General features: G+C 44.3%; 1 protein-coding gene across 1 annotated transcript in view; it reads right to left on the bottom strand.

Moving 5' to 3' along the window:
• Window positions 1-16,433, bottom strand: part of kif1aa (kinesin family member 1Aa) — a 320,981-nt gene that overhangs the window by 183,427 nt on the left and 121,121 nt on the right. The window contains exons 3-4 of the mRNA XM_043702906.1: window positions 7,884-7,960; window positions 6,359-6,538 (exon numbers count right to left, since the gene is read on the bottom strand). Coding sequence (XP_043558841.1) covers window positions 6,359-6,538; window positions 7,884-7,960 — 257 coding nt within the window. The remainder of the gene's footprint in view (window positions 1-6,358; window positions 6,539-7,883; window positions 7,961-16,433) is intronic.

Genomic DNA, 16,433 nt, shown 5'->3' with positions numbered 1-16,433 from the left:
CACACACACAGACACAGACACACACACACACACACATAGAGCCAAACAGTTACAGCTCTTCACTGAGAGTGCTTGGCTGTCATCACATAATGGGGAAGGCTACACAGTGGCATGATATTGATTCAAAGATCTGCAAGTAAATGCTGCAATCTGGTGACTGTATCCCATCTTGCAAGAAGAACAGTTTGGTTCAGTGCATTCCATGTTTTTTTGTGGAATGGGGAGCTTTTTATCCAGTATCCACAGGAGCAGCGAAAGTCCTCTACCTCTGGGTAGAGCTGTGCAACCACTTATTCCCAAAGATAGTGGAGTTTCTCTGCTGCAATGCATGCTGGGTAAAATAATCTCCATTATCTGAAACCTGGTTTGTTTTCACCCACAAGCAGTTCACACCTGCACGCCTGGTGTTTCAGATTCAAATTGACTTGGTGATTTTTTGCAAATCTAAAGGTACATAATTATACCACAACATTCTGACATTATACACCTTTGACAATCTCTTCAGGGAATGAACTACATTTTATGGGTTCTTACACAATCACAGGCATGGGAATGGGAAAGGAAGCAGGTTTTAAGGGAGATGCAACAGTGGTCTGTATTTAAAGTGGAAGTTTAAGGTTTGAGTAATTTGCAATGTGGACAAACTCTGGGGGAGGTATGACCAGTACAAAAGGGACGGGTACACCTGAACTCAATGGGACCAATATCCTTGTGGACAGGTTTGCTAGAGCTGTTGGGGAAGTTTTAAACCAGGTTGGCAGGGGAATTGGGAACCAGAAAGTCAGGTCAGAAGATGCAGCAGTTGATGTAAAGGTAGCTGCAATGAGCAGAGAGACTGTGAGGAAGGGTAGACTAAAATGGCAAGAGGATGGGAGTCCAGGCAGAAAGGCAGAAGGAAGCAATGCAGAGACCAGAGCAAAAGTTAAAAAGAAAAAAAGTAAAATTGGGCAACAGAATCATTTGCAAAAGATTGGTAGGTTGCTAGATTCCAAAGGACAATGAATATAAGGGCATTTTACCTGAATGCCCGTAGTATTCAAAACAAAGTCAATGAACTTGTTATGCAAATCAGTACAAAGAGGTATGATTAGTTGCCATTACAGAAATGTGGTTGCAGGGTGGTGATGACTGGGAATTAAATATCCAAGTGTCTCAGGTAATTAGGAAGGATAGGCAAGAAGGTAAGGGAGGTAGACCGCGGTCTTATTTAAGGTTGAGACAATATAGGATCTAAGGAGCAAAATGTTGAATCCATTTGGGTAGAGGTCACCCAAGGGGAAGTATGGAGAAGAGGTCACTGGTGGGAGTAGTCTATAGGCCACCCAATAATAATGCTACAGTGACACAGGCGATCAATCAAGAAAAATGACACATGTAAGAATGCAATGGCAGTAATCATGAGGGACTTTAACATGCACATTGATTGGCCGAATCAATTCGGTAGGGGCAGTCTTGAAGAGAAGTTCATAGAACTCATCCATGATAACTTTCTTGAAAAGCATTTTACCGAATTATAAGGGAGCATGCAATCTTAGATCTGGTCCTGTGTAACGAGAGAGGGAAAATTAAAGATCTCTTAGTTAAGGATCCTCTCAGAAAGAGTGATCACAGTATGATCGTATTCCAGATACAAATGGAGGGTGAAATAGTATTATCTAAAACCAGGGTGTCATGCATAAACAAGGGTGACTATAATGTTGAGCAAAGCGTAGGCTAAATTAGACTGGGAACACAAGTTATATGGTGGAACAGTTGGAAGAACAGTGGAGCACTTTCATAGAGATCTTTCACAGTGCTCAAGAAAAGTAGGTTCTGGTCAAAAACAACGATAGCAAGGGTAGGAAGAGCCAGCCTTGAATAACCAAGGAAATAAAGGAAGGCACGCAATTAAAAGCTCATGCTTACAAAATAGCCAAGAATAGTGGGAAACAGGAAGATGGAGGAATCTTTAAAAAAGCAAAGAAGAACCACAAAGCAAGCAATAAAGAAAGATAGATTATGAATGTAAACTGACACAGAATATAAAAACTAGAAAAAGTTTTTTATAAATATATAAAAGGAAAACGGTGGCTAAACTGGACATAGGTCCCTTGCATGATGAGAAAGGGAAATTAATATTGGGTAATGCTGAAATGGCCGACGCCTTGAATAACTCTTTTGTGTCTTTGCAGTGGAAGATGTGTCTAATATGCCAAAGAATGATGTTAAGGATACAATGGGAGGTGAGGATCTCCATTCAATTGTTATCACTAAAGGGGTAATGTTGAGGAAACTTGAGGGTCCAAAGCTAGTTAAGTCCCCTGGTCCTGATGAAATGCATCCCAAGGGTGCTGAAAGAAATGGTAGAAGTTATAATCAATGCATTAGTAGTGATTTACCAAAATCACTGGACTTTGGGCAGGCCCCAGTGAATTGGAAGACAGCGAATGTCACGCCACTGTTTAAAACAGGGTGCAGGCAAAAGGCAGGAGGCTACCATTACAGAAGAAAAAGCGAGACATCTGGATGGAAAGCATTCCATCAGGCAGATGCAGCATGGATTCAGGAAGGGAAGGTTGTGTTTGACAAATTTACTGGAGATCTTTAATGATGTAACAAACCTGGTGGATGGAGGGGAACAGGTGGACGTGGTATACTTGGATTTCTAGAAGGTGTTAGGTAAGGTGTTAGGTAAGGCATAAAAGACTCATCCATAAGAATGTATGGGGTTGCAGGGAATCTACTAGCCTGGATAGAGGACAAATTAACCAATAGAAAGCAGAGAGTTGGGATAAATGGATGTTTCTCTGGTTGGAGATCAGTGGTGAACGGAGTGCCACAGGGGTCAGTGTTGGGACCACAACTGTTCGTGATATATAAATATATAAATTATTTGGAAGAGGAGACCAAGTGTAACATATCCCAGTTTGCTGATGACACTAAATTGAGTGGAAAGACAAACTGTGCAGAGGATGTAGAGGATCTGCAGAGAGATGTAGAGAGGTTAAGTGAGTGAGCAAGGGTCTGGCTGATGGAGTACAATGTTGATAAATGTGAGGTCATCCACTTTGGAAATAACAATAGTAGGTCAGAATATAATTTAAGTGGAGAAAGATTGCAACATGCTGTTATGCAGAGGGACTTAGGAGTGCTCGTACATGAATCACTAAATGTTGATTTGCAGGTGCAACAGGTAATCAGGAAGGCAAGTGGAATATTGGATTTCATTGTGTGAGAGATTCAATTTAAGAGCAGGGAGGTTCTGCTGCAATTGTATAAGGTGTTGCTAAGGCCGCAGCTGGAGTATTGGGCACAGTTCTGGTCTCCTTACTTGAGGAAGGATATACTGGCTTTGGAGGTGGTGCAGAGGAAGTTCACCAGGTTGATTCCGGAGATGAGGGGGTTAGCCTATGAGGAAAGGCTGAGCCACCTGGGACTGTACTCAGTAGAATTTAGAAGAATGGATAGATCAGCCATGACCTTAATGAATGACAGAGCAGGCTCGATGGGCCAAGTGGCCCATTCCTGCTTCTATTACTATGAAACTATGTCCAGGTAGTAGGTTGCAGGGCAGCATTGTCGGTGGTCACGGCTCGTCTTGCAGAGCTGGCTACAAGTCCTGTGGGATTTTCACATATTCTGTTCGGATCCTGAGGTGAGAGCTGCTTTTAATGTGGCAGCACTCGACAGCAACACCAGGTGGTGCCAATGTGCTTCCCAATTCAGAGTTCACCAAAGAAATTTGCTTGTCCCGGGGGAATCACACCAAACCAGTTACCAATTACAAAAGCAGCACTACATCAGAAAGAAGCAAACCCGGGTTCATGTTAACAAATAGTATCTCACAGTTAGACTGTTCATCATATCAATGAGATTGCCATCAGAATGGGCAGACTCATTTGAATCAGCCCGGCATCCAATGAAACCATGGAGCAAAGGCTCAAAATTATAGACTGGTTAACATTACACACTAGACTAGAGGGCACAGTGAGTACAACAGCCTGTATTGGGGGGACAGTGAGTACATGATCTGTACTGGGGGGACAGTGTGTACACGATCTGTACTGGGGGGACAATGAGTACACGGCGTGACTGGGGAGCACAGTGAGTACACGCCCTGTACTGAGGGACACAGTGAGTACACGGCCTGTACTGGGGATACAGTGAGTACACAGCCTGTAATGGGAACACAGTGAGTACATGGGCTCAACTGGGAACACAGTGAGGACACGGCCTGTACTGGGAACACAGTGAGTACACACCCTTTACTGGGAACACAGTGAGTACATGGGCTGTACAGGGGGGACACAGTGAGTACACAGCCTGTACTGGGAAGACAGTGAGTACATGGGCTCTACTGGGGAACACAGAGAGTATACGGCCTGTACTGGGGACACAGTGAGTCCACTCCTTGTACTGGTGGACACAGTGAGTACACGCCCTGTACTGGTGAGCATAGTGAGTACACACCCTGTACTGCGGATACAGTGAGTACATGTCCTGTACTGGGGACACAGTGAGTACACGTCCTGTACTGGGGGATACAGTGAGTACATGGGCTCTACTGAGGGACACAGTGCATACTCAGCCAGTAGTGGGGGACACAGTGAGTACCTGACCTGTACTGGGGATACAGTGAGTATACACCCTGTACTGGGGACACAGCGGGTACACGCCCTGTACTTGGGGATACAGTGAGTAGAAAGCCTGTACTGGGGAGCACAGTGAGTACACACACTATACTTGGGAGCACAGTGAGTACACAGCCTGTACTGGGGGATACAATGAGTACATGGCCTGTACTGGGGAGACAGTGAGTACACGCTCTCTACTGTGGGATACAGTGAGGACATGTCCTGTATGGGGGACACAATGAGTACACGGCCTGTACTGGGGACACAGTGAGTACACGGACTGTACTGGGGACACAGTGAGTACACGGACTGTACTGGGGAGCACTGTGAGTACATGACCTGTGCTGGGGAGCACAATGAGTACACGCCTTGGCCTGGGGGACACAGTCAGTACACGGCTTGTACTTGGGATACAGTGAGTACATGCCCTGTACTGGGGGATACACTGAGTACACGGCCTGTACTGGGGGATACACTGAGTACACGCCCTGTACTGGGGAACACAGTGAGTACATGACCTATACTGGGGATACAGCGAGTACATGCCCTGTACTGGGGACACAGCGAGTACACTTCCTGTACTGGGGACACAGCAAGTACACTCCCTGTACTGGGGGATAAAGTGAGTACACGGGCTGTACTGGGGGACACAGTGAGTACAAGCCCTGTACTGGGGGATACAGTGAGTACACAGCCTATACTGGGGGACACAGTGAGTACACACCATGTACTGGGGAGCACAGTGAGTACACGTCCTGTACTGTGGGATACAGTGAGTACACGGCCTGTACTGGGGGACACAGTGAGTACACGCCTTGTACTGAGGGACACAGTGAGCACACCGCCTGTACTGGGAACACAGTGAGTACACGGCCTGTACTGGGAAGCACAGTGAGTACACGCACTATACTTGGGAGCACAGTGAGTACACGGCCTGTACTGGGGACACAGTGAGTACATGACCTGGACTGGGAACACAGTGAGTACATGGCCTGTACTGGGGATTACAGTGAGTACATGGCCTGTACTGGGGGACACAGTGAGTACACGCCCTGGACTGTGGGATACAGTGAGTACATGTCCTATACTGGGGAACACAGTGAGTACACGGCCTGCACTGGGGACACAGTGAGTACACGGTCTGTACTGGGGAGCACAGTGAGTATACAAATTATACTTGGGAACACATTGAGTACACGTCCTGTACTGGGGGACACAGTGAATACACGCCCTGCACTGGGAGATACAGTGAGTACACGGCCTGCACTGGGGACACAGTGAGTACACGGCCTGCACTGGGGACACAGTGAGTATACACACTATACTTAGGAACACGGAGGGAACACAGCCTGTACTCTGGGAACACAGCCTGTACTGTGGGAACACAGCCTGTACGGCGGAAGCACAGCCTGTATGGGGGGAACACAGCCTGTACTGTGGGAACACAGCCTGTACGGGGGGAGCACAGCCTGTACTGTGGGAACACAGCCTGTATGGGGGGAACACAGCCTGTACTGTGGGAACACAGCCTGTACGGGGGGAGCACATCCTGTACTGTGGGAACACAGCCTGTATGGGGGGAACACAGCCTGTACAGGGGGAAGCAGTGTTTGCAGAGCCTTATCCTGCCCAAACAGGAGAGGGGAGATGATGCTTTTATCAGTGAGCATTGAAAACCATGCTGCCGGGTGGTGATGACAGTGCCACAGGTGGGCAGCCTCCATGAGCAGAGCCCTAGGTTTTACCTGTGGGATAATTCCCTGCTGCTCCTTCTCCTGTTTGCCCATCATGGTATAGGACTTCCCTGCCCCAGTCTGTCCATAGGCAAAGATGCAGACGTTGTATCCTTCGAAGGCATGTTCCAGCATCTCTTCCCCAATGTCCCGGTACACCTGCTGCTGGGAGGCATAGTTGATGTCGGCCGGCTGGGATGAAGGCAGCAAATGGTCATGGTTAGGATACATCTCAGCCTCCTCCATCATTAACTCTGTCTCAATTTCCTCACGTCCACCAGCCCCAAGTGCACCACATTCCTTTCTAAACCCCACGATAATGACATCAAAGGCAGCCTCTAAAATTGGAGGTTCATTTGTGCAAGGGGATGGACTGCTACTTTGTGTAACAATCAATACAGAGGGTCCTTCGGAAAATCAATCATTAACAAAGAGGACATAAAACTCAACAGAATAAACACTTCTAGGTCAGTCACAGCACATGTCGGGTAGAGAGTAAAGTGTCTTTACACTGCCCTGTCAAACAAACTCAGGATTTATAAGCATTCAGTTGATACAGTATGGATTATATATACGCTGACAAATCAATCAATTGCCTGATGATAGGTTCAGCTCGAGTTACTGTCAGTATTAGAAATGTCAGTTCCTTTTAATGGCAACCAGAGCAGCAGGAGAGCAGTTCATTGTATCAGAGCTGGGTTCTTATGGCTCAGTGGTTGTGTCCCTACTTCTGGGCCAAGAGGCCTGGGTTCAAGTCCTGCTTACTCGAGAGATATATCAGAGTGTCTCTGAACAGATCAATTAGAAAATATCAGGAGTTGGGTCCTTATGAGCAGGTCCAGGCAGTGGAATGTGTTGGGGGTTGTAGTTCCTGACTGCCTGCCTCTTCTCTGTGGCGGTGCCCAGATCTGGGTGTCCTTGGAAAGGGAGCATGTGATGCCCACCAACACCCTCGAGGCATTCAGACAAAGTGGACACTGCAAGAGGTGGAATGCATTCATTTCCCCCCCATTTAATTTAATCCCCTTTCCCTCTTTCTTTACCCTTCCCTTCTTCTGTTTTATTCATTCATGGGACAAGGGCATCACTGGCTTACCCAGCATTTATTGCCCATCCCCAATTTCCCAGAGGGCAGTTAAGAATCAACCATAATGCTGGGGGCCTGGAGTTACATGTAGACCAGACCAGGTAAGGATGGCAATTTCCTTCCCGAAACGACATTAGTGAACCAGATGAGATTATCCCCACAGTTGGCAATGGTTTTATGGTCATCAGCAGGCTCTTAATTCTATATTTTTATTGAATTCAAATTCCACTTTCTGCCATGGCAGGATTTGAACATTTTTAAAAACTGAATAGCTGGATTGCTGGGGGGCATGGATTATAATTTGTCCATTGTTTAGTTTGATTTGGTGGTAGTTTGGGTCCTGCCTCAAAGCATTTTGGGAAAAGTGGGCATCGCAGGGACTGGACTGCACTATCTCTGCATACTCCCTCCCCTCTGTTCCTCATACTAAAGTCTGAGTGGGCTACATACCGTGGTGTGGGACCAGTAGGAATAGTCAAAGTTGAAACTTTTCGGGGCCTCCTTGGGCTGCTTTGGATTAACGATTGCTGCAAGAGAACAGAGAGAGAGAGAGAGAGAGACAAACAAAGGGAAGGTTGTGTCAGTGCAACATTCAAACAATTTCCACCTCATCTAATCACAATAAAAGGAGCAAGACAAACATCGAGGCATTTCACAAACAGGAGGTGACATTTTGGAAATAAAAGTGTCCAAAGAGGATTGGTGCTGAAGGCTTCAGCCATGGCTCATTTTCTATTCTTGCCTCTGATGCAGAAAATTCCAAGTCCCATTTGGTTCAGTCTGGTACTCCAGAAGGGAGGTGCAGTTATTACAGAGAAGTTGTTAAACTGAGGCTCCTGTCTACCCTTTCAATTGGACAGTTAAGGGCCCTCTTGTGGCACAGTGGTACTGTCCCTACCATTGAACTGGGACTTCAAGTCCCACTGCTCCAGAGGTGTGTAATAATGCCTCTGAACAGGTTGGTTAGAAAAATAGAGAAAGGTTTAGAGCAGCAGTCTGGGAAATGGAATGGGCAGTGTGTATAGCTACCAGATAGAAAGGTCAAACCAAATGGCTAGTGATCATGCCTGGTCAAGCATAATCCGTTGAGTAATATAATTACAAAGTAATTAAAGGCACATTTACATATCTCTGTCAACATCATATACTGAAATCATTTCCTTCCTCGTGCACTTTGCCGGTAAAAATGTCTATGTTCAAGATGGGGTATCACTTCTATGAGAAAGCTTCCAAAAGATCTTCACCCTAATCCAGTAATACCACTTTTTGAAGAAGGACACTCCTGGTGCCCTGGCTAACATTCATCCTGAAACATCAATTCCATAAGGAAACCAGGAGAAGAGTTGGCTTGTGGATACCTGACGGATCTTGTTGCGTGTCATGACTGCATCCATGACAACACTGAATAAACATGAGAGTCAATTCATTGCTCATGAGACATTCTAGATCATTTTGAGCATATTTCAAAAGGTATCTTCAACTGCAGTTTGCAACACAGTAGAAAGGATCTATCTTTCTCATCTGGTCCCTTGTTCCTGTGTTGAGCAAAATGCAGGACAAGAGTTGAAGGTCTGTTCTGGTAACTGAGAACCTGGGCACCTCTCTACAGCCACAATAGACACCCTGTGTTTGGCAACATCCCCATTTCTACATCAGAGCTTTTCAGTGACTGACATCGGTCTTGGGTGGTTTAGTCAGGTAAACTTAGGAAATAGGAAAGGTAGGCCATTCTTCCCTTGGATTTTCTCCGTCATCCAAGGTGATCATGTCTGATCATCCAACTCAGTATCCTGTTCTGCTTCCTCCTCTACCTTTTTGTCGTTTTAGCCCAAAGAATTATGCCTAACTCCTTCGTGAAGTCACTCAATATTTTGACCTCAGCCACTTTCTGTGGCAGAGAATTCCACAGGCTCACCACTCTCCGTGAGGAGATCTTTCTCCTCATCTCAATCCAAAATGGCCTTGTCTGTATCCTTTGACCGTGCTCCCCTGGTTCTGGAAGGCCATGCTTCAGTGGGTCCTGATGTGAATGATTCCCTTAGGTCTCTGAAGAGTTTTATGCCAAAATCAGCATATTATGACCAATCAATAAAGCAGCAGCAATAGGGGTTACTGTCTAGGGGCTGGAACTTACATAAGACACTGCCCCTTTGACTTGAAACTCTGATGCTGGTTCTGGTTTGAAGACAGGGAGACTGCTGCCTACTTTGACCTTTCCACCCTGATATAACTTGTCTCTTTATGCTGAATGAATGAAGGGGTGGCTTAGCACTGCTGCCTCACAACACCAGGGTCCCAGGTTCAATTCCAGCCTTGGGTAACTGTCTGTGTGGAGTTTGCACATTCTCCCCGTGTCTGCGTGGGTGTCCTCTGGGTGCTCTGGTTTCCTCCCACAGTCCAAAGATGTGCAGATCTGGTGAAGTGGCCATGCTAAATTGCCCCATAGTGTTAGGTCAATTAGTCAGAAGAAAATGGGTCTGGGTGGGTTACTCTTCAGGGGGTCGGTGTGGACTGGTTGGGCCGAAGGGCCTGTTTCCATACCGTAGGGAATCTAATACCAGCAAACAGGTATAGATTGTCCGTTTGAGTAGGTTTCAGACAGGCACTAATAGCTCTGCAAGCTGCCTTAAGAATATGATGCAGCTTTTTTAAGTGTCTATCATTCTAAAGTGTAGTTTTTTTGAATGAAATTAGAATATATTATTTAATCCATAAGGCATTGAATAGCCTTCCTAAATAACCTTTCTCTCACATGCACTTACACACTAACACTGAGAAGTTATCAATCACCAGTGAGGGCAAACAGGGCGGTGGTCTGAATTAGGATCACAGCAATTGATTGATTACAATTAACCATACCGGGGCTTTGCATCATCAGTAAGTAATCCTATTCACTGTATCCTGAAATTTGAGGTGATTAGTTACAGGATATGAATTTAACTTCGGCTAAGAGGTACGTGCTAAGGTTACTGATTGGCATGTGTCTGGAGGATGATGATAATCTTGGATTTTGAATGCAATCGTGGTTCTATTAAAAATCACTGCTGGTGACGGCAAAATCTAATGGTTACCATGGAAACTGCAAGCATGGAAGATGATTAAAGACACTAGTTTAGCTCCTGACTTAAATGGAAATAAAAGTCAAGTTCCTTGCATTATAAGACACATGGTGCCATTCTTTCTTACTCTGGGTAGGCTTTACCTTGTGTCTCCTACCCTTGGGTGGCTTCTCCTCTCTCCAGCCATTCCTGAATGCTAGGGACAGCTGCCTCACTACCATCTCCTCAGTGGTCTAAGCGTCTTTGTGATCAAACCAAAGCTCAGTCATACAAGGAGGACCTGGACAAGTAGCATCCTGAGGAACTTGTCACAGCTGTGAGAGGGGGTGTGGAGTATCTTGGTAAAAAGACTTTTCTTTTTGTTTATTCTTTAATGTGGGCAACACTGGCATGGCCAGCGTTTGTTGCCCATTCCTAGTTGCCCTTGAACTGTGTGGTTTGTTTGGCAGTTTCTAAGGACAATTAAGAGTCAACCACATTGCTGCGAGTTTGGAATCACACATAGGCCAGAACAGGTAAGCAACATTTTACAACAGTGACTATCTCAGGATCATCATTACTGATGTTAACTTTTGATCCCAGGTTTTATTAATTAAATTGAAATTCCACCAGCTGCCAAAGGTTCTGGATCCCTCACTCAGTTACACTCCAACTGTTCCAGCATCACCCCTCAGCTTAGTATTTGTCCTCTTAAATCCCACCTTGGCACATAGAAAATTCAAAACAAATTTCACTCAGAGAATTGATCTACCATTTTGAATTCTCACACTCATTGTACGATAATTAGTTGGCCATTGTTGGGGTGTTACTAGACAGGAGACAAACCATTCAAATTTAAACAATAGATTGCGGTTCAGATATGGAAATATTAAAAATAAACCTTGCATTGTATCACACATGTCATGACCGCAGGATGTCCCAGGGCACTATTGAAACGTAGGAAATGCAGCAGACAATCTGCAAAGTTAGATCCCACAGCAGCAAGGTGAGCTGAAACTGACTGGCAGCTTTCCTAATCTCTTGTTGCTTGTTGCTGCTTTTATTCAATTCCGTGAGCTTATCTGGGATTTTCAAAGCTGCCTTCTGTCGTAATCATTGAGTATGGATCAGTTTAAAAGTTCCAGGGTCAACTAACCCAAGTTGATGAAAATAGCAAAGGGCAAAAGTTCATTAAAATCTATTGTAGTACAAAAATGGTGAAGTTATTCATCAAGGGAATAGTTATGCTGAACTGTCATTATTTTTGTCTACATGTTATGTTATTGCTTCTGTTCATTCACTTTTAATGTATTGGTTTCACTGTTGCGACTTACAGTACTGTCTGCTGCTTCAAAGACAAGGGAGAATCTCAAAAGGACAGTGAGACAGATCCATTGGTTGGCGTAATCGAGAAAGGAGATTTACTGTTTGACGTGCCTGCGAGTTGTAAGAAACCTATTTAACTACCTGGATAAGTACCACTCTTTAGGGATTGGGTTCATCTGTATGCCTGGTCAAAGGAGAGTAATAATACTCAAAAAAACCTATAAACAAGGAGCGATGGGAAAATTATCAGGTTAAAGTGTGAAGCTGAAATTGTGAGATGACGTATCAGTTTGGCCTGTTAAATAAACAGTGAGACAGGTGCCTATGAGCATTCTGTTTCTTTGGAGAATTGAGATAAATGTCTTTAGAAAATCCCAAAGGTGCTGCGTGAGCTTTCTAAGGTTGACTGTAGGTTGTGGAACGCCCCATTCCCTTGAGAATCACCATGGTTGAAGGTTGAGGTTAGGGTTGAGGTAGAGAGGAAAACTGAAGGGGAAAAACCCGTAATGATTCAGTGCAATACTGTTCCCTGAGACAACGCAAGCTCAGTATAATTTTATTCCCCCCACTGCCTGCTAGTCATTTTCACTGCACCTCTGCTATTAAGTCATTACCTCCCCCAGTGAGCCAGCCTTTATATCATGGAATTATCATAGTATCATAGAATCCCAGCAGTGTGCAAGCAGGCTATTCGGCCCATCAATATCTTTCTAGTTTGTGAGCATTGCTGGACTATTTGACCTACAGGACAGTTCACTGCCTGGTGTATTAGAATAGAAATGGCACCTTCACATCCTCAGGAAGAATCACACAACACCAGGTTATAGTCCAACAGGTTTAATGGGAAGCACTAGCTTTTGTAGTGCTGCTCCTTCAGCAGGTGGTTGTGGAGTCAGGGTCGCATGCATCTGAGAGGGCAGTTGGGTCCTTGACTCTGTACAGATTCCTTCAAGTGAAGTGTCAGACTCTGGAGGATTTCTGCTGCTTATAGTCAGATCAGTTAACTCAACTTGGAATCTGGGGCTTGGCCAAATTGGAACCATCTTGGAGGGCCAACATCGCCCTGTGTGTGCTGCAGGCCTTGGGTACAATTTCTTTAAAGGATCCTAATGATAAAGCATCAGTTTTGAGGCTCCGTGTATTTTATTTCCTTTGTGCAGATCATAGCAAAAATAGACAATTAATATTCAATTTTCACCATCTGTCTTTAACACCTGAGACTTCCAGGCACCAGAATTAGGTTTAAAAAGGATATTACTTACCTAAAATGGTGGATTGGTGGATGTAAATATGTGACAAGCCTGGGCAACCCATATATTGTGTACAAAACTGGCTGCACTGCCATTTGCATCAAGAGGCATTAAGAAGCTTGTATCTCTTGTTTCACTCACACTCAGTTGACAGCTTCATAGATTGGGAAATGGAGCAGCTTGCTCAACTGCCAGATAACTGGCTTGGAAAGACAAGGTACAGACTTGGGAATATACAAATGAAACTATATCAAGGGCTGCCTGTTGCAATAAAGCAAGAAAAATGGAATTATAAACATGAAATGGAAGATATGCCCTCTGCCTGTCTGTCTGTCTGTCTCTCTCTCTCTCTCTCTCTCTCTCTCAACCCCTAAAAGCCAGTAGCCAGTGAAAAAGCAACTTGGGTAAAAATACCGTTTGCTGTGAAATCAAGATTACAAGCTTTGCTAGTCTTGAGCAAATGGGATGACTGCTGAGCAGGTGGGACTCAGGTTTCACCTCGGAACTCACGGATTGCCAAAAAGTTTAAACTATTATACATGTTGTGTTGAAGTCTTAGAGTTGCATTATCCCACTTCTCTCAGTACATCTTTATGCATATATTCTTGTAGATAATAAAACTGCATTCTCTATCACTCAAATCTGGGAACTGACTCGAATTTTGATCTGGTTTATACTTGATGGAATTTAGAAGGATGAGTGGGGAATCTAATTGAAATGTACGGATAACTGAGTGGCCTGGACAGAGTAGATGTTGGGAAAATGTTCCTATTGGTAGGACAGTCTAGGACCCAAGGGCATATCCTTAGAGTAAAGGGAAGACAGTTTTGAGTGGAGATAAAGAGAAACTCCTTCAGCCAGAGAGTGGGGAATCTATGGAATTCATTGCCACAGAAGGCTGTGGGTGCCAGGTCATTAAGTACATTTAAAACTGAGATACATAGCTTCTTGAGTATGAAGGGGATCAAGGGTTACATAGAGAAATTGGGAGAATGGGGCTGAGAAACTTATCAGCCATGTTTGAATAGCAGAACAGACTCGATGGGCTGAATGGCCTAATTTCTGCTCCTATGTCTTATGGTCTCATGGTTAATTAAGTACAATAGATGTGAGATCCTAAAAGGATTTTTTTTTAAAATGATTGTGACCGGATGAGGAGGGATTTAAAAAGAGGGGAGCTGATCACCCTCCCCTTCTGGTCATAATATCTTTTTAAGGGGACTCCTGACAGTAGTGCTATCTCCTTCAGGGCTCATGGTGATGAAGTTGCTCTGTTGTGGGGTCCCACAGCTCACACATACACTGTACATTACGTGTCAAGGTGCTGACTGTCCATCACTGAGTTGCTCCTAGTTCTGGTGCACTCCTCTTTAATGGATCCCATTGGTGATACCTCCTATTTAAGTCTTCCTGGTGGTATCCCTTTGTTTCAGATGCCTGGACACAATCCAGGTTTGCTAATGGGAGGGGTTTCTCGGAGCCCATTAATAAAATCAATTGAAACTAAATCACATCCACCCACAAGGCAATCAACACAGCCACCTGCATCAACCAGGAGATGGATTGGTGATGATAGGCCGAGGAGAAGACCAAGTCACGAGAACTAATGTTCCTGTCGTCAAGGATGTAAGTAACACAGGGAAGTTGACGGGAAAGTCAGTGTACTGAACAGGAAGATTGAGCTAAGGATCAGAGGTAAAGTCACAAATATATCTTTGCTGATACATTATCAAACTGACAACCACTATTTCTCATGTGTCAATCGAATGACCTTACCCTTCCGGATAGTGTTCATCATTCAGAGAACAGCTGGGGCCTCGCCTCACCCCTCAGGCTGAGTGTACCAGAAGGCATGATATCAAACTATACAGTTCAACCAGATCACACCCCACTTTACACTGAAGTGAGTCACCTTTAATGGGCAGAGCTAAGGAACATTGCTGTCTGAGGGTAGGTAAAGGTCTCTGCTGTGAACCTAGGGACTCCTGCTGTAGTGGTTATGAGAGATCAGGATGGAATTCCACATTCTGATTCTCCACAGCTTGTCTATGCTTACTGTCAATAACATGAGGCAGTCCCGTCTGCGTGAATTTGTATTGATTTAGCTCAATTAAGAGAAAAACAGGAAATAATCACCAGGATACAGGGCAGGCAATGTTCTTTAGAATCGTAAAATAATAATCCTTTCTGATATCGATATGCTTTGTCAATTCTGTCATTAACTCCTGGTTAGAGCTACTAGTCAACAGCTGTCCAATATAAAATAAAAGATTATATGAATTTTCAATTACATCACTTATGGCCTCAGATATCCCAATGGATGTACAACCATGATGCACTTTCAAAGCGTTTTCACTGTCATTATGTTGGATTGCATTCCAACACAGAGCTAGAACAATTAGCTCAAACATAACATGTTAGCATTTACCCTCTCTTCAGGCAAATACATCCAATCACATTTACCCCTCTTGATACCATATCACTTCAACCCTATGTTCAGCTATCTAGTCCATTCTTGAAACATGCAGCGATTGGGTCACAATTCCAAATTGCTCTTCGATAATATCATGGCGACAAACATGACAATCTCTGTCATAAAATAAAACATAGAAACTCAAGAGGAACAAACTACAGTGAGCAAGATATTAAATGCATGGTTAACTTATCAAGGGTTTAGACCTACCTTGGATAAGATATAGTTTTTCTGTCTTATGTCATCTGCACCATTCAAGGCCTTACCTTAAGTATCAATTAACTAATAACCCAGAGAGATGAACTAGTGAAAATTCAGCAATAATGGGAAATGCTGGACTACATTTTGAAACATCTAAGACAAGTATGTCTTATTTCCCAGTTTTACCGTTTTTTTTCCTTCTGAGAAAAGAACGATCCCTTGATTTGATTCCATCCTTTAGCTCACTTCTGAGTATCTGTCAGTCTGCATTTAAAGCGTTCTAACTTTTGATTAGATCGTCTCCATCATTTTACACATGGCCCATTCAAACCCCATGAATAGGTTCCACCCTCTCAATCAATCTGCGTTTTCACTGTCATTATGTAGGATTACATTCCAACACAGAGCTAGAACGATTAGCCCAAGCATTACAAGTTAGCATTTACCCTCCCTGCGGGCAAATACATCCAAACATCCCCTACATTTAAATCATCTGCAGGCCTTGTTTATATTTTGGGCAATATTCCAATTCTGGGTAATTTTTAAAAACAATTCATTCACAGGTTGCAGGTGTCACTGGCTAGGCCAACATTTATTGCCCAAGCTTAATTGCCCAGGGTGCAGTTAGGAGTCATTCACATTTTTGTGGCTGTGGAGTCACATATAGGCCAGACCAGATAAAGATGGCAGTTTCCCTTCCCAAAAGGATGGT

Source organism: Chiloscyllium plagiosum, chromosome 13, assembly GCF_004010195.1.
Source record: "Chiloscyllium plagiosum isolate BGI_BamShark_2017 chromosome 13, ASM401019v2, whole genome shotgun sequence".
Classification (NCBI taxonomy): Eukaryota; Metazoa; Chordata; class Chondrichthyes; order Orectolobiformes; family Hemiscylliidae; genus Chiloscyllium; species Chiloscyllium plagiosum.
Note: the sequence above shows the minus strand (reverse complement) of the source record. Positions and strands in the feature narration are given on the sequence as shown.